Source organism: Centroberyx gerrardi, chromosome 12 (assembly GCF_048128805.1).
Source record: "Centroberyx gerrardi isolate f3 chromosome 12, fCenGer3.hap1.cur.20231027, whole genome shotgun sequence".
Classification (NCBI taxonomy): Eukaryota; Metazoa; Chordata; class Actinopteri; order Beryciformes; family Berycidae; genus Centroberyx; species Centroberyx gerrardi.
In genome coordinates, this window is record NC_136008.1 from 31,031,307 (window position 1) to 31,050,698 (window position 19,392).

Consider the following 19,392-nt stretch of genomic DNA (forward strand, 5'->3'; position numbering starts at 1 on the left):
CAGTCTGCATATAAATTTCACATTGTCCGACAAATGATTATCATATAGCGCAATTGTCCACTCGGTCGACACCTTGCAGTCCTTGTAATCGAGAGTTATAACTTTACTCACATCCCTTCAGTTAACTTATGCTGCTCCGTTGTCCCTGTGAATGATGGCTCTGACATCCGCGGGATTCAGCTGCCAGTTCCATCTCCGATTCTCCCGGGTTGTCCACTTGTCTTGTATCAACTCTCTCTCTCCAGTATGTCCCGATCCTCCATTTCTGCATCAATCCCAAACTCTTTCAGTGTTGGCTGAGCCTCCAGCAGCGAGGGGAACACTCTTACTTCCGTTTCCAAGAAAAGCTTAAGTTGGGCCGGTTATGGTGATTGGGCTTTGATGTTCTTCTCCTTCAGTTTTTTTATCACCTCCCGTACTCGCTTCCTTTTTCTTTGCACGTCGGGTGAGTAGTCCTGGTCGAAGTACACCCTCTGGCCCTGGAACTGGATTTCTTGCTGTTTCCATGCCTGCTGCAGTACTGTTTGTTTCACACTGAAATCCAGAAATCGTACAATTACGGATCTCGGTGGTGCTGTCGCCTCCTTCGGTTTCGGGGCGAGGGCCTCAACTCCGCTAGCATCTCCGATTCACCGCTTGATTCACTGCTAGCCATAAGTGGCGTCATTGCTGCTAGCGTTAGCTGCTTCTGGCCTGTCTTTATTTCGTCGTGTTTTCCTGTTTTAGCGTCCTTCTTGTTCGTTTTCTGAGTCCCACTCATTGTAGTAGAAAGTTTGCTGTGCAATCTAGTGTTCATTCGTCGGTTTTATCTCTGTTTTAGGCTATTTTAGTTACGGGTCTGGCGGAGCTGGGTATTCACGCGGCTGCCTTGGCCATGTCGTAGCCGGAAGTCCAATGTTTTATTTTTCAATACATTTTTTTTCAATGCCAAGATTTTTCTTTTTTCAATCCCAATAAATATTATTTTCAATGAAAGTTTTTAATGCCAATGTTTTTTTTTTTCAGTTCTTTTTTTTTTTTTCAATGCCAATGTCCTGTTTTTAATGCCAAATACTAATACTAATACAATACTTCTGGCTCAATAGGTATTTAAGTAACATTAGTGGAATTAGGTAATTTAACCATTTTGCAATGCATTGAATTGAATGGAATTGAAAGGAACGTGCCATGGGCCTGTACAGCATCTGTGATTGTTAGTCTTTCAAACTGGGAATATTTGAATGGCTGTTATCAACTTCTCATCAATTTTGCACTTGCCAGGCTGTTGTTCATGAAATGAAAAGAAATGGGTGAAATAAGGAAATGCAGAAATCTGATTGGCTGTTGACAGGCGACAACCACGAAAGGTTCAGCCATGGCCAAATTATCTCGGCCGACAAGCTTGTTGAATGTCCACAAATGCCAAGTTTCCCTGGACGCTCAGCTCTATAGAAAAAGAATGGACTTGACTAGTTGATTGTGTTGCTTGCAGTGTGATGTGGTGTCAACGCCTTCCATAATATTACCAGTGAGATAGAAATGATAACAGAGCATGATGGTGGACCTAACATGACTGCCACTGAAAACAGCAATGGCAATTATTAGGAGGGGTCAAAGAGCATCACCAAATAAATTATGGAATACATAGCTATTGTCATACATCTAATTACCTTGGTTGGTAGCAGCCACAGTAGCAGTATCAGGTGTTTTCATGAGAGAAACACCGTTAGCTGGTGGGTTAGCATCTAGGAGCAGAAAATAGAAGGGGTCACGCAGTGTCACAAGAACAAATGATTTCAGGTGTTATTTCAAAGCAAATTCATGAGACCAGTAGGACCATCTGATCTGGGAAGTGACCACTGGAAATGCATGCAAGTAGTTGAGAAATCAAGTCAACATGGCGGTAGAATTTTTAAAGCAGCTCAGCTAACTGAACAGTCATGAAATAGTTCAACTATTTGACCCTCACCTAGCCAATATTTAGCACAGATTTAGATTTAGAATTTGAACCTGTCAGGCTCAGTAACTATTCATTCTGACTGTGATTATAATCCAATGTAGAGGACACCTTCAGCATTAAATTCAGTATCATGACAGTCCCTCCAGGAATTAGTGATTTTGTGATCGTAATAATTAATGCAAATTCAACCAACCCCTTTAATATTTGCCAGAATTTTGCAAAATAACAGCACTGTTATAATTGTGGCCAATTATCACACTTTTTGCATAACATGTTCCAATCTACTCAACAAACTCTGTACAGAGGGAAGAAATGGAGAATGATTCGGACCACAATGAGTTGGAGGTTTATTCACCCTACAGGTGGCATAATAATAATAATAATAATAGTAAATATTATGACTTGTACTTTTATTCACCCTAAAGGTGGAGGAATTAATTTAACCTGTATTATTATAGTCAGTGGAGGGGCATTTATCCTGAGTGTTTGGTTTTCATATAGTTAGTCAGAAGAACACAAAGTGTACCTCAAAAATAAATGGGCAGTTTCTAAATGAGGCAATACAGTTTTATAATCATGAAACATTCAAATGGACTGGCTTTGTTTGGTCTTTACAGTGCTGATGTTAAGTTGAAGGTTAAGTTAAAGGTTTATTTTAATAAGACTGGAATCCAAGCACAGTATATTGCTTTGATATTATATATTTTCATAACTTTGAGCCCATGCATTTTCTGCTCGTAACATAAAAAGAATGGGCCTCATTCAGAAAACGTGCGTACAATCAGATTTGATCTTAAAGTGTACTTAGAAACATTTCCATGAACATTTTTTTTTTTTTTTTTTCCTTACCTTAATTTCGAAGACCTTTCAGCTTGTCTTCGAGGGAGACAAGCTTAAGAGGTTTCTCCTTAGAAAGTTCTTTATGCAATCTCACTTTAAGTAATTACAGACCTCATATTAACAACAAAATGTGTTTCAATCCATTTGTAAGCCTAATAATAATAATAATAATAATAAACATATTAACAAAGCTGGGCCTATATGAACAAATTCATAGGGAATTATATTCAATTGGAAACATGTCATTAATTATGATATAAAGACCCACAAGCTCGCAGCCAACCCCCGTCAATGGCACATTTGCTGTTACTGGAGCGGCCTTGAGGACCATAATATGTAAAGTTTCCATATTCCGCAGTAGTGCGGACTCAAATAGTCCGCACTCCCCCACACTCTGGCTCCCCCACACTCTGGTGGGGGAGCCCTCTTTGACTTGGCCCGCCCAAGGTTCCTTCCATTTCTTTCCTAGTAAGGTTTTCCTGGGAGTTCTTCCTTCTATGCTTCCAGGGTCTAAGGGTGGTGTTGCCAAGTAAGTTAGGCTATGTAGAATAGGTAGGCTAAAATTTGCTATTATGTGTCTTGTACTTTGTTCTGCCTTGTGTTTGTGTTACATCATTCTGTTCTACGACTGATTGTTGATCAGTTGGATGTACGTAGGTAGGCTCATTCTCTGTAAAGTCCTTTGAGACATGCTTGTGATAAAGGGCTATATAAATAAATGGACTTTAACTTGAACTTGACAAGTACTGTGATAGCTTGGCAGGTATTGTGATTATTTGAGAGTTGACTTTATTACCCCTAAACAGGGCTTTTCACAGAAACACTGCACATATCATTATACTCTTAACTTGAATCTTAAATTGATCAAATCAAAGATCTTATAACATACCTCTGTACTATTACTACTATTTGAATGGAATTCTTTTACACAATTATTATAATTTGATGGAACACTTGAGTACAAACAGCTGCATAAATAAAATAAACACAAAAAAGGTTATAGCGAAGCCATCGGTCATGCAGTGTCCTGTCTGACAGCTTCTGCACCATTATGGATTTGGGGTTTGGCTGCTCTCTACTGTCTTCTTGACCTGACTCCCCGAATCTCATGCTGTCTTTCCTATGATATTGATAGAATGGACAACATTACCTTTAAAAAATACAATTCACTCGTTTCATATTTTACTAGCATTTCCCTATTGGTGATCGTAAGGCCATCGTACCTGAGTATCACCATTTTCAGCCATTTCCCTCAAACCTGGCTCAACTTCCTCGTGCTAGAGGAAACATGAGATGACAAGTCAGCTCTCATAATATCATCCAAAAATATTTATTATACAATAGCCTGGATGAATACTTGATTCTGACTGTCTGGAGTGGTGCGGATAATGGATAACGGATAATGTGAAAATGGCAATGACATGTCTGTCTGTCTACAAGTTAAATTGGTTGAAAAAGAAGACAGAATGTAGGCTACTTACTTCTTTTCCATGCTCTGATGAAGGGCCATTAAACGAAAGCTTAGCTGAATAAATAGTACTTTTGCATCTACTACTACTACTACTCTTTCTAGTTTCTTCTTTCCCAACATTTTCACAACACCACTTGGCAACTCCGCGGCTCAGATTAAACTGTCTGCACTTGTCATTTGACTGTGTGTTTGTTTAATGTGGCCCGGCTTCCCAGTTCGGTGGAGTTTGTTGTTAAGTACTATGATTGGCCTGAAGGTCCAAATACCACCAAGCTAGCAAAGTTTGGTGTAAACAAGATGAGGGGTCTAACAGCCCCACGACGTTGAATTTTCGTTCCTGCCAGGAATCGAACTCGGTCAATCAGTCTCCCGATGGTGAGTCTGCAGTCTAACTCCCCGCGGCACACTTTCACCCGTGTGACCCATAAAGTGGTAAACAGAGCGACCGACAGTGCAACTGACCGCGATCCATAGAGCCCCTGCTGCCGTGGGGCTAAAAATGAACCAAACCAGTTGTTTGCACGCCCAAAAACATTGCACAACTACCGGTACTGCTCTGTATTTATTTTTTCCGAGATTGAAGAAAAAAATGTAACCACAATGCGCATTGTAACATTATTATATAGCCCATAGGTCTGAGCTTAACATCTGATGGAGATGCTGCTTGAATTAAACCAGTGTTCTACTTCACCTGTAGCTAATGAACTGCGCCAATTTTGAGTTAGGCTATAGCCTACACTTTTTAGATTCCAAGTTTGAGTCAAAACATTTGTTTTTCATTTCATCCAAGGTGTGTGTCTGTCAAGTTGCAGCATTGACAACATCAATAATTTCTTGCCATGTTTTTTTTTCTTGGTTGCCGTCACTCCACTTCTTACACTTTTGCATCCAATTTACGAACAAGCAGCAATTCAGCATCAGATACACCTGGTATACGCAAAAATCGAGAGTCTGTATGTTTCATAAATCCTACATTTGTGTTTTTGTAAGCATGTTTCTTAAGAACAAATGTAAGAAAAAATTAAGAAAAGTTTTGTGAATGAGGCCCAATGAGCCATAAAATATTTCCAGGAGTTTCTGTAATGCACAGTATGCTTATTATCACAGGAAGTGATTATATGTTTCACAAAGGGAGGTAGTTATAAAAATCCCATTTTTGGTATCTCTTTAGTGCCACTTTATTACCATATTTCCTTGACTTGCAATTTTTACCAATTTTCTGCAAAATAAACCCCTAAAAGTCTGTAAATCGTGTCATACCTTGACAAGCTGTGAAGCTCTGGCAAAATCAAGCATAATCAACAAAACCTCCACAAATCCTGGGGGACTGTTTATGAGACACAGAACAACCAATGTCAGTGTCAGTCTCATTGTAATTACCTGGGTTATGGATACTGTTAGACGCTATAGTGTTGTCAGGCATCTGGTGGCTGGATGCTGAGCGTCGCCCATAGTAACGCTGCAGCAGCGTCTCACAGTGGCTGACCAGAACATGTTTCCTTATCACATAAAGCAGGCTGTCATGGAAACCACAGCGAGCACATGAGAACTTGTCTCCACCGACTCCTGGCTTGGACACACGAACTCCCACCTGAGAGAAGAAACAAATCCCCATTAGTATACAAGCTTAAACTGAGGTTCAATCCATGGTACCTACAGTAGAGAATATTAATCCGCAGGCAATATGAATTATTTTGTCATTGTCTCTTTGAATATGAGGCATATAACACAGCTGAATGAGAAGTGAATACAAGTGAAGTGAACACAAGTGACTTTTTTTTCAATGTGCTTTTTAAGTAATCAGACATTTTACAGACATAATGGCAATGGAACAGGCAAAGGGCATACACTTGTGACTATGTGATTATCATGCCATCTGTTTGGTGACAAATTTAAAAGCAAAACAAAATGCATCACTGATGTTAATTCAATTAATTTCATCAACACAACAGATGTCATTTTATCAACTAAATATGTAAGCAACAAACTAATTAACAGACTGCCTAGCTCGCCATCTCACTGACTGCATGACTAACTAACCAACTATCTAAATAACCAACCTATTTGCAAGAAAGAAATAACTAACTGACCAAATACACAGCCATATGGCTATCTAGGAGCCTGGCTAACTATTTAACTAATCAACCAACCTGGGAGGAGGACACTGGAGTTTTGCTGTGGCTGATGTTGTTGTTAGCGCCCCCCTGTGTCTGGGAGTGGAACAGCTTGGTGTGTCTATGTAGGAGGGCAGGTCTGGAGATGTAGGAGCAGCGGGAGCAGGGAGACAGGGAGGCCAGGTCCTGCTCCTCCTCATGGCAGCGCTGGACATGGCTCCTGAATGTGAACCAGGAGCGAGTGGAGAACCAGCAGAGGGAGCAGCAGAGGCTCTGGCTACGGTAGCACCACTACCGCAAGAGAGGGGGATAACAATATGATAAAGTTACATTACTATCAGTACAAGCATATCAGCAGTGTGAGGAGGTAGTGGTAAACCGTCAGGTCCCACAAGGTCTTCCCTCTTGGCCTTACAATCCTCAGGTTCAAGAAAATATGGATTTTCATAAAAATACTCTCCCTTTTGGAGCGCCTGCTGTACAATATCCTGCATGTCCTGTCTGTCAAAAAGCATACTCTTAACCAGTGAGATTTTTTTGTGTCTCCAGATGGTGACCTCCAGTTGCATGCCTGCCCACCACCTCAAACTCTTCTTTTTCGATGGAAAATCCTCCTGTCAACAACACCTCTCCATCACTATTGACTAGTGTTGCAGAAAAATATTCTGTTGTAGATTTGGATCAAGGAAATCACCCAGGGTTATCAATAAACAGGCTGAGTTCCAGTCTCTTGTAGTTGAGTTGCTTTATTCGTGCACGAGGGGAATGCGGTTCATCGAGTGTGACCCCCCTGTATTCTCCAGGGAGACAAAGAAGTGCAAAAACTTTTAGAATATGTAACAAATCATATATCACATGAGGTATAAGGCGGCGGCCAGGTTCTGGAAAAATACTGGCTAGGTAAGTGTAGCTTCAGTTTCCAGTACCAGCCTGTGTCAGTGTGTGCCAGGGTAGTGAGGCAATCATTTGGTTACTTGAAAAAAATACTATTAGACTAGGATTCAACCTGAGGTTATAATAAAAATAATACATATATGTATATAATTGATTAAAAAGTGATATATATATAATTTCTCCAACAAATACTAAAGGCTGATTTATGGTTCTGCGTCGAAGTGTTGCCACAGCTACGGAATAGGTATCTAAGGCAGTGTGAGCATTTATGATTCCTCTCATCCTTAACAAATAATTTCGGTTATTTTCATCCTGGGCCTCATTTTCCTAGTTTTTGACATCATGACAATTACTCACCCATACCTCCAGGCCATGTAATTGTAATTGCTCTAAAAAAAACGTCCATTTCGCTCCTTAGCTCTTTTCTCCTTTCGCTATTTTCCCCAGCTATTCTTCCCAACATGATCATTCTATGGTCACAGGAATAATATCAGGGCACTGTGGCCCTGACCTGTGCACTGCTTACTGTTGCTTACTATTGGTTACTTATTATTGGTTGCTTGTGTTATTTTTGCCTCACCCTTAGTACTGTAAAAGTAAATTACTGTATAATAATTGTAAAACTGTGAAACAGTTCTCCACTAACTCGCCAGCCACAACTATGTATTTTTCAAAACTGGGGAGTGGGAGGAGACAGGCATTTTCTGACTGTTTCATCACCCTTTAACAACACTGACATTAGTGACTCTTGAGTACCTTGGAGCATAGCAGTGTTTTTGACAAGTGGGTCGTGTGCCATTCTTACCTAGATGGAAGTTACTCTCAGGCTACTGCTCAGAAACTTTTCAGACACAATCATGACAAACATGAGATATTTGGAAGCCATTTTGTGTTGATTTTTCTCTGCCATAGTGCTCTGGAGTCAGGGTTCCCACTGTAAAATTCTTTTCCATGACCTATTTGAAAATGTACCTTAAATAAATCCAAAACCCGCAAAAGACCCCACATTTGCTGAAAGTGTCATGTTACTGAATCCCTTACAACCTGCTACTTTTTTAATGGTCATTTTAACAACGCAGGCAAATCCCCTGAATCTAATCGCCATAGTAATGCTATGAGACAGACCAACATATCTCCACACCAGTGAAACTTCTGATTCTATTTGTGTAATGGTGTGTACTACTCAGTTATCAGATGTGTAAAATTGCCCAATGCTTGGATGTCAGGTGAACATGAGTGCAATGCCACAAGGACTCACATATTGCAACACACTGTAGTGACAATTGGTGATAAGTTATCACCATATAACTATAAGGAATGATAACCCATTCCTGTCATGGGTTATCACTGATAACCCATGACAGGCTGCACAATTAATTGTAAATGATCCTGTATCATGGTTTTATGTTTCCACAATTAATAATCATCTAAATCGGGGATATCGAAGTGTTTGTTACATCTTTAATTCCCCTGAATGTCCTGGTGTGGTATATTAAGCTCTTTCAAAGATGGAGAAGCAGGCAGATAAACCTTACATAGCCCATCTTTGGGAAAACGACGAGCAATGAGTAAAGTGGAAAAGACTGGATCAGCCCAACGTGGAGCACTAAATACTATGCATAGTATTTAGTGCTCCACGTTGGGCTGATTGTATTGTATATTTTCAGTTACATTTGTTATTTAGTTTGATTTATTATTAGAATTTTGTAAATAAGAACCAGAATCACAAATAATTGTGATTAATAATGATGATGACGATATTCAGTAAAACATAATCGGAATGATCATTTTTACTATGATCGTACAGCCCTATAGGCCAAGGTATATTGAAATTAACTCATAGTTACAGCTGTATGCAAATGTTTGGGCCCTGTTACAAAAAATTATTAAGTGAACAGAAGCTGACCCGACCTCTACATGGTAAGATGATAAGTTAAACATGATAACTTTCTGCAAATTATAATGCATGATTACTATTTGCATTTACTACAGATTCAGAATAATAAACAAAAGTGAGCATGGCAAGTGCAAAAGTTCGGGCACCCTTTAACACCTCCTTTGGCAGATATGACAGCTTCCTGATATTTTCTATAGTCAGCTAAGAGTCTTTGTATTCTTGAATCTGGAATTTTTCCTCACTTTTCAATGCAAGATTCCCCTAGCTCCAACATATTCTTAGGTCTCCTTGCATGCACAGCACATTTGAGATCTCCCCACAGACTTGTTCTTTTCTTCAAATGCTTCTTTGGTTGTGGCCAAACAGTTACATTTTTGTTTGATCAGTCCAAAGCACATTGTTTCAAACAAGATTCAGGCTTATCAAGATTTCCTTTTGCATACTTTAGACACTGACTTTTGTGATGAGGTCATAGAAAAGGTTTCCTTCTGACAATTCTGCTATGCAGATCATTAATGTGTAAGGTACGCAGTATCCCAGGTACACTGCTCTGCTGGCCCCTGCAGTGATCCGTGGGTTCTGTCGTGCAGATCTGGACAGTTTTCGTCAAAGTCTATGAGAGATTTTTCTTGGTCTTCCACATCTTGCCTTGACCTCCACTATTCCATTAGTTTTTCTACAGCCTTGGTTGTTGAAACCAGACAGAACACCAATTGCAGTCTGACAGATTATGAAACCCTGGAATTGTCTTCACCTGACTAATTGAAGCCACAATGAGTCAATCAACTTTTCTGGGCATTAGTAATCATATTTTAGCAGAATTCAAGCCAGTAATATTATTCTTGCATTAGACATGCCAACTTTGTACCATGAAGAGGTCGGGTCAGCTTTTGTTCTGTCACATGTCAAAGTGTATGTACCAAGTACTGAAAGTGAAGTGCTTTGTCTGCCTGACATTTTGAAGTTGTTCCATACTGTCTTCCAGTTCCATTTGGGTGGTAACGTCAGCATAGGTTACATTTCTAACAGAGAGCCAATAGGCCAATAGATGTGGTTGTGTGTGGAGTGTGCTAGCATAACAAGCTCTCTATAGGCTGGCGAATTGTAAACATAGTAAGTCCATTTCCGTGTTTCGGTTTCCACAATAAAAAATAATTTATTGTTTCCTCTACCTAATTTAGGTACAGTGCAATCATTTGGTTACAAAACACTTTTTATTACGCTGCAAGACCTGTTCCTCACACCTATTTCCTTTTTGGCAATCTAAACAACCAGACCATATAACCAGACCACCGATCAGATGACGCAAAACACGCGAGACAATTTCTCTACGCACCGCTAAAATGGCTTCACCGGTCTGGCAGTTCTACCAGGTGTCTGAAAAAGACAATAAATTTGCAAAAATGTTAGGGAGAGACAAGTTGGGAAGAGATCCAAACAGAAGTAGTCTCTTTGTGCGGTCTGTCGCTCTCTCTCTCTCTCTCTCTCTCTGTGTGTGTGTGTGTGTGTGTGTGTGTCACGCTCTCTCTCACTCTCTCTCTCTCGCTCTCTCTCTCTCGCTCTGTCTCGCTCGCTCACTCTTTCTCTCTCGCTCTCTGTCTCGCTCTCTGTCTCACTCTCTCTCTCGCCGGACCTGTCTGTTTGCCTCCCATTGCACATGCGGACGTGAGGGATATTTTTTTTTCCATGCCAAGAAGACGACCAGCTGAATTCCCAAAAAGAAGAACTAAGGGTTATTAACGTTATTTGGAATACAGCTGGGTTTCCGAGACTAGCAGATTAGCTGTATATCAGTCCCACCAGAATTTTGTGGAGTTTTTTTGTGATTATTGCGGCTAAAAATGCTTGATTTTGCTGCGGCTTTTCTCAAAAATTGCGATACAATTTGCGAGGTGTTATGTGCTCTTTTTGCGGTAAAATTGCGGGAATTGGGACAAATTGCAAGCAAAGGAAAAAAAAATAATTTCTCTCTCTCTCTCTCTCTCTCTCACTCACACACACACACACACACACACACAGCCTCCCCCTATTCTCTCCCACTCTCTGTTTAAGCTATTAACTCTTCCAAGAGCTTGAATTTTGCACTCACCTCGATTCTTGCTGCTTTTGTTTTGTTTTGCACAGTCTATGGCAGTAATTTTTGTTGGCAGGTCAGCTTTGTTCATCTTCCACCTGAATGCGCACTGCGATGACGTAAGTTACCACGACACCGAATGCGACAATTGGTCCAAATCACAAGCGGTCTGTTGATTTGGCCATTTCATGCGGAAAAGTTGCGGCAATTTTGCAAAAGTGCAAGCTCTCGCAAATATTGCGGAGATTTCTTGAATTTGCGTTAATTATTGCGATCGCAAAATCGCAAGTTCCTGGAGGGACTGGTATATAGGCTACTGTAGGTGCTAGTCAGTATCCACTGAGTGGACTGAAAACGTTAATATTTACTTTTTAACTCTGAATCTGAATGTTTGCTCCCTCAATCCAGATTAATATTGAAAAATATTTTGTTATGTTGCAGTTTTTATAGTCTCTAAAGTTGGAGTAAATTGATAAAGGCCCTGTGTTTTCCGTCTATTGGAATTGATTTTTGTTGCCTCAGTAGGCCTATATATAATTTATTGTTCTAACTTGGTGTGTTGTGCACATTTAGCTTTTATTCTAATTTTTATTTTATAAAATTTTATTTATTTTATTCCACAGGAAAGCTATATTTGTTAAGCTCTAAGCTGCTCCCAATAACCAAGCGTAGGCTGCTATGGTTTAAGTTGTGTCTCTAAGAGAGAGAGTGGAGTATGTTGCACATGTTGCCTGCCAATAAACAGTTGTCAATTCATGATACTTTCTCATCTCTTAATTTTAATACTTAATATACAATGTTGTTAAGAATAGTTAAATAAATAAATAATGCTACACGATGAAAAGAAGGCTTCAAATAGCCCCGTGATCAGTGATCGGTATCGGCCGATACTGCTTCCAGCGATCGGTGATCGGTGATTGGCCCCAAAAATCCTGATCGGAGCACCCTTAGTGCCCAATCCGACACATACACATATCCGCACCAGCCCAACCCATTTTCATACACATAAAACAAGCTGAAACTGATCGGCAACCTGAAAAAAAGAAATATTCAGGAAGCCAGGTTATTTTCCAAAGACTCGTAACTAAGGCTATACTTAATGCTGCACTGTGCAGTGTGCGCAGAATATAATGTATGGATGGCGGGATAAACCAGCTGGAGATTGGAGAAGTTTATTCCATTAATTAAATCTAAATTTCATTGAAATTTAGTCTATAATTACATTGTGTGTGTAGTGTGTGTGTAGCCCATTTGACCCGCACCCGTCTGACCCATTCTCAATATCATCTTTAGTCAACCCTAACCCACCCCACCCGCGGATAAACCTGTAGGACCCCGCGGGTTTCGGATTGACTCGCACATCACTAGTACACACAGAAATGATAAGATCCTCCCAATCCCCAACCCTACAGTGTAGTTACCTTCTTCCTCCTCTTGGACTTGTTACAGTCTGTTAAGTCTTCCCAGTCTGTGCTGTCAAACCAGTGCTGACCAGCATCAAACCCCTTCAGCTCCTAACAGACAGAGAGATAGACAGAGAGAGAGAAGGAGGGATGGACAGAGAATTAGATGGACTGATTGTTTTGGATGAAAAAACGTTTGCTGGAGATTACTCAGTGTTGGGAAGGCTCTCTATTGCCTGGTTTTAACTATTGTGACTGGCCCAAGACCTGCTTCTCTGTGAGCACTTTGGTAACACTTCACATTAAGTGTTCATTAACTAATGTTAATGCATTTACTAACATGAAGTAAACATGAATAACAACATTAACAAAGATAAATGTTAAATGCACATGAATAACTGCATTAATTAATGTTGTTATACATGTTTGTAAATAATGTTAACTAATGTGCTTACTAACATGTATTAAGCACGAACAGTGACAAACATATGAGTTCATATTAAATGCACAATAAACTGCATTAAGTAATGTTGTTATACATGTTGTTAATGCCAATGTATTGTCTAAATTGAAACCCTAATTCTTCATGTATTACTTAAACATATCCTGACATTAACTAAAGTGAGTCACAACAAGCATTGCCTAATGTGAATAGTATCCATTTTAATTTTCACTTTTCTGGAGGATGACATGAGGATGACATGGCAAGTAACTGAGTGGAAACCACAACTTAGCAAGCCAAGGTCAATAGGAGAAACCACGAAATACCAAGTTGTTTAAACAGTAATGTATACGCCTAGGTAGATTTTCTTTTACTCTTGATTATCTGTTACAGAATGTTATAGTCTCTATCTGCAGAGATCTTCCAATTAAAACACCGTCACAATGACATCCACATAGACACAATGTCGCAGCGACTGGCCAGATGTTATGGGGTATGAAGGGGGCTGGGAATCGGACGGAGCCACAAATTTCTCCCGGTACCTTCTCTTCAGAACAACATCCGGTAAGATACTGTGTAGACCTGGAGGGAGATAGCAGAGGCTGGGGTGCAGCGTTTATCCAGTGTTTCCCCTAGAATTCTTTCTTACAGTGGCAGCATGGTCCAGGGGAGAAACACTGTACACAGCAGTTACTATAGGAAATGACTGAGTGATTATAGAAACACTATAGGCAGCAGTTACCATAGAAATGACTGAATGACTACTGAAACACCATACGCAGCAGTTAATATAGGAAATGACTGAATGATTATAGAAACACTATAGGCAGCAGAAGCAGTTGTGCTTCTCCCGCTCTGTCCGCAACCACACATTGCTATTTGTCACTTTGATCATGAAGGTTCTCTCAGCAAAAATAGGCTACATTTGATTTTTTTTATTTTTTATTTTGGCACATTTTCAACAGTGGCGCCTAGAAACACTGGTTCAAACAGTCCTAGCCTAGCAGTTTAGCCTACCAAATGAGACAATTTTGGCCAAAAATAAAATTGTTTTGAAAATATTTTTAGCACGGCATGTCATGATCTTACCGTAGCAGCCGGCCACAGTAGAATATATATGAGAAAACACTGGGTTTATGCTACGTGACAAGCTCAACAAAGGCAAAACAACGAGCTGCAAAAGCCAAGGCGAGAGAAGCCGCAGGGGGAGAGGAGAGCTACAGCTGCTGAAAGTTGTAGGTGGAGCTGCTTGTTTGATGGACAGCCTGCAAGCCGCTTAAGCACCTCCTACATATCTTAATGTTCTGAAAAACCATGGAGGTTCAGGGCTTTCAGAAGTTGAAATGACTGAATGATTATAGATACAGGCAGCAGTTACTATAAGAATTGACTGAATGATTATAGAAACACTACAGGTGTGTCTGTGTACTTCTCTCACTCTGTCCACGACCACACGTTGCTATTTGTGACTTTGGTCATGAAGGTGTGTCTCGGCAGAAATAGGCTATGTTTGATTAAAAAAATGTGCGCATTTTCAGCAGTACCGCCTAGAAACACTGGTTCTAACAGCAGCGTAGCCTACCAAGTGAGACCATTTCGGCCAAAATAAAATTACTATTTAGAAAATATTTTTAGCATGGCATGTCGTGATCTTACTGTGGTGGCCCCCCACAGTAGATACACAGTATATAGGGGAAACGCTGGGTGACAAGCTCAACAAAGCCAAAAAAAAAACAAGCTGCAAAAGACAAGAAGAGTGGCGCCACAGGAGGAGAGCTACACCTACATATCATAATGTTCTGAAAACCATGAAGGTTCAGGGCTTTTTAGAAGTTTGTTTCAGGCAGTTGTCAGAAGCACTTCTGACGAAGCATAAACAAGGCTTTACCCTGATTGGCTGATAGTGTTCAAACTGGAAATTTTCTCAAAGCTCATTCTGGCTAAAATATGAAATGTTGGCTGTTTTTTGTAATTGCTCAAAATCAATCTAAGGCCCAATTAAAGGGCCAGATTAAGCCCTTGGACTGTCAGTTCACTAACCCTACCGTACAACCTAATATTAGCCCTTAACATTGACAGCATTAATATTATTAAAATTAGTACCAGTAACTTCAATAAATCCTGATAAGAGTCCATTCCTATATCAGCATTTCTTTCATGCTATTCCTGGCAGTTCTGATTCTTACCATAAACCAACTACTACCCCTACAACTAACCCAAACACTGCTGACATTAACTACTATAGTTAACTTTAATTAACTATAGTAATATTACCTTCAGTAGGTCCCGGCAGGAGTCGAGTCCTATGTCAGTCAAAATCTCTTTGACTCTCTTCCTGGAGGTTCTGATCCTCTCCAGCTTCTGGACCGGAACCTGGTACATATCTACAGGGTTAAAAGTTAAAAATTAGAGGTCAAACTGGTCCCTTCTCTACAAGGTCAGAGGTCAAAGATCAAAATCTCTACAGGGACATAGGTAAGAGATCAACCTGGCATATTTACAGGGATAAAGGTCAACAGGGTCAGATGTCATCACCATGTACTGTCAAAGCAACATACAATCCAGAATACCAGCAGGATCAAGTTATCTCCTAATATCATATTTGTCCTGTTGGCTTATAGCTCTACAAGACCGTGTGCACTCTTGCATCATGTTACTCCAAGCACTGAATCCCAGATAGAACATTGTCCGTATGGCCAACGATTCCATCCACACTGTCTCTCAGAGATGGTATGTGATTGAAATAATAGCATCTAAATGGTATAATGAATGTATTGTATAATACTAACTCCTTTGACAGAGGCTCATTGAGAGACTTATTGATAGAGGGTCAGATCCACACAGAGGTGGACTTCATAGTTTGTGTTCTTTCAGGAACACAAACTCTGCTGATGACACCAAGTCGATCCACTCAGTCAAGTTCTTTCTTCACCATTCCCACCAGTGGTAGCAGAACACTCATTCATTCATTCACTGTCTTTACCCACTTATTCCTTTTCAGGGTGGTGGGGGGCTAGAGCGTATCCTAGCATGCACTGAGACACCATGGACAGGGTCACAACTACAGGGCTACACACACATCAGGTCACAACACAGATTAACAGACACTCACACTGACATTATGTCCCTCACGTAAATGTCAGTTGTCTGTTGTTTGCTGGTCACTGACTGGAAGTCATAGTATAGGCTACCCTCCTTTTTATTTACTACAGTATCACTGATTACACCCCAATCCCTGCTGAGGAAATTACTGCCTGCCTGAAAGTTGTCCATGTAACAGGTAACGGTTAACGTTACCATTACAGCTGCACGGTGACAGTCTCAGCTACCACTGTGACGCGGCTAGGCTATAACTAGCTAACTGGCCGCCAGACATTTAACAATAGAATACTGTACTAATGGTTAGATATAGGTGAGCACACTGGCTAACTAGTTGCTATAAGCTTAGCTAGCCTTACAGCTAGCGGCGTAGCAATATAGTCAACCAGCTCGCTAAGCTACTATTGTCACATTTGGCAGTACTGCCCTCTGTGTGTGTGTGTGTGTGTGTGTGTGTGTGTGTGTGTGTGTGTGTGTGTGTGTGTGTGTGTGTGTGTGTGTGTGTGTGTGTGTGTGTGTACGCTCTCCCACCTGGCTGTGTTTGTGTGTAGAGAGAGCAGCGTTCTGTCTGCGTGCTCGTGCGTCCTCTTTCACCAATCCGGTGCGAGCAGAACGACTCCCGCGTCACCGAGGCGCGCGCATGAAAAATGTTCCAGTTAGATCGCGAGTCCGGTGGGCAGTTACTGACGACCTATTGACCTACACACACACACACACACACAAACAAACAAACACACACACACTTTGTCTGTTGATTTGGTTTGTTCACAGCATTAACACAACTCTCTCTTTCAGGCCAACATGGCGGACAGGAAGTGGGGAAGTGACGTCAGAATCATGAACATAAGGCATGGTTAGGACTGGCCAATCAGAGGCCAGTTGCTGTGGTTACAGAGGAAGATTGACATGGCTGATGTGAGGGTAATTTGGAATCACCAGGTGGGATGGAGGCAGCTCACCTGTTGAATGAACACACACATATGGAGAAGAGGGTGGGTGAGAAAGAGAGATTAGAAAGAAAGAGAAATGAAGGACAGGGGGTGATGGCATAATGTTGAGAGGAAAGGGATGGAGAGGAATTAAGAGATGGAGGATAAATGGTGTGACAGTGACAGAGAGAAAATGATGGGAGGAAGGAGGGGGAGATGAAAAGTGGAAAGATATATGGCTGTAAGAGAGAGAAGAAAGAAGAGGAGGAGAGGGAGGTGAAGAAACAGGTGAAAGTGAGAAGATGACGGGAGACGTAAAAGGAGGAGAGGAAGAGGAGAGTGGAGAGAACAAGCAAAGAGAGGAGTGAGACAGGAGGTGTGGAGGAGGTGGAACAGGAGGAGGTGGAGGAAGAGGTTGACCTTTCACTCCAATCTATTCCTATTCTATCTATCTATCTATCTATCTATCTATGCATCATTCCTTCATTCATTCTTCATCTGTCTCATTCTTCATCCATCCATCCATTCATTAAAATAAAATACGACTCAATTCTGACTTTTTATCTCACAATTCTGACTTTATTTCTCACAATTCTGACTTTATTTCTCACAATTCTGACTTTATTTCTCTGAATTCTGACTTTATTTCTTTCACTTCTGACTTTGTTTCTCACAATTCTGACTTTATTCTTTTTTTCAGAATTCCAAGATATAAACTCAGAATCATTAAAAAAAAGTCAGAATTCCGAGATATAAATTCAGAATTCTGAGAAAAAAAGTTAGAATTCTGAGAAATAAAGTCAGAATTTAGTCGTTTTTTATTTTATTGAGTGGTGGGAATGGGCTTCCATGGGCTTTACATGGGCTTCTACATAGCCCACACAATTTCCACGCAAAATATTGCTTTGGTGAAAATTCATACATATAAAGGCAAGAAGAGCAATATAATAGGAGAATATTGCATTGCCTACATAGTTTGCAACCAAACTATATTAGATGAATAATGAGAAATATGTGTAGAGGAGAGCACAGGGGTCAAAGTTTTATGTCAGATTTCCATCAGATGCATTCAAGAGGTCATTTTTGAGATCAGTGTAGATCCGCAATAAAAATAATCTTTGAAGGGTCTGTGTATAATGTTCTATGAAATATCTTCCCAAATAAATGTATTCTCAAATATTTTCTTTTCTCTTTTATGCTGAACTGACATGCACATAATTGCTGACACTCTGATGTTCAGATGAATAGAATTTAACACAGCACTCAAATGAAACCAACTATGTATGGTAACAGGGTATTCTAAACAGCCTAATAACTTTGTATAGCAGGCTAATACAAGAAACATAATGTAAAAATATAATTCACCAATAGATTTGAGCACAACAATTTGTATATTTACAGCTTTCCCACAGTTCTGGCAATGAATTGAGAAACTGGTTATAAGTGTTGTTCACACATAAACAGTTTGTAATAAACACCAATTGTTCTCAGTTTTATGGTGTTGAATAACTTGGCTATTCACATTAGTGACTATCCTTGTGCATATCAGAATGCATTGCCAATTCCAATGTGGAAAAGGACTGGAATTGGTCAAACTCCTAGTTTAAAGGATAACGCTGGTGTTTTTTTAATGCATTTCTTATCATCAACAAATCCTATGAAAATAACAAAATCAACAATGCGTTTGCTCTACTCCCATTACTTTCCGACTTCCCATGTTCCCTTTTTAGCCTTCAACCCGGAAGTAATTGGTTTTAAAAATCGCTGTTACCATGAAAATTCAGGCTGTTGTAGTTATTACCAAATCAAATTCAAATGGGAACAAATTCTTCATTACGCCGGGGACTATTTTCAGTGCTATGGAACTACTTTCCTGAGATCGCAAACGTGTTTACAGTCGGCTTATTAAGTTGTTTGAGGAAAAAGTCAGCCAGCCCGGTGCATCGCGATGATGAAATATGCTGCCAGAGCAGCAGCATGGCTCTTTGACGTGTTTTTAATATTTTTTTTTAATGCAATGGAGTTCTATGGCTGCTGGGACATGGCTTCATTGGCCACCAGCTACATGGACGAGACTTGTTGGCAAAACAAAATCATTGCTGATTTTGTTATTTTCATAGGATTTGTTGACGGTAAGAAATGCATTAAAAAACACCAGCGTTATCCTTTAATACACGTACAAAATTGTACTCCTTCCCTAAAACGATGATGGTCATGACTTTTTTTAGTCACTAGATGGCGACGTCGCGCCAAGATGCCTGGCGCATGCGTGCTCTGAAACTGGGCGCTC

At 40.3% G+C, this 19,392-nt stretch overlaps 1 protein-coding gene across 1 annotated transcript in view; it reads right to left on the reverse strand.

Moving 5' to 3' along the window:
• Positions 1 to 16,856, reverse strand: part of adnp2a (ADNP homeobox 2a) — a 48,497-nt gene extending 31,641 nt beyond the window's left edge. Inside the window, exons 1-6 of the mRNA XM_071897213.2 lie at positions 16,705 to 16,856; positions 15,349 to 15,458; positions 12,651 to 12,743; positions 6,401 to 6,655; positions 5,631 to 5,841; positions 1,650 to 1,724 (exon numbers count right to left, since the gene is read on the reverse strand). Coding sequence (XP_071753314.1) covers positions 1,650 to 1,724; positions 5,631 to 5,841; positions 6,401 to 6,655; positions 12,651 to 12,743; positions 15,349 to 15,456 — 742 coding nt within the window. The 5' untranslated portion in view covers positions 15,457 to 15,458; positions 16,705 to 16,856. The remainder of the gene's footprint in view (positions 1 to 1,649; positions 1,725 to 5,630; positions 5,842 to 6,400; positions 6,656 to 12,650; positions 12,744 to 15,348; positions 15,459 to 16,704) is intronic.
• Between the last annotated feature and the right edge of the window lie 2,536 nt (positions 16,857 to 19,392).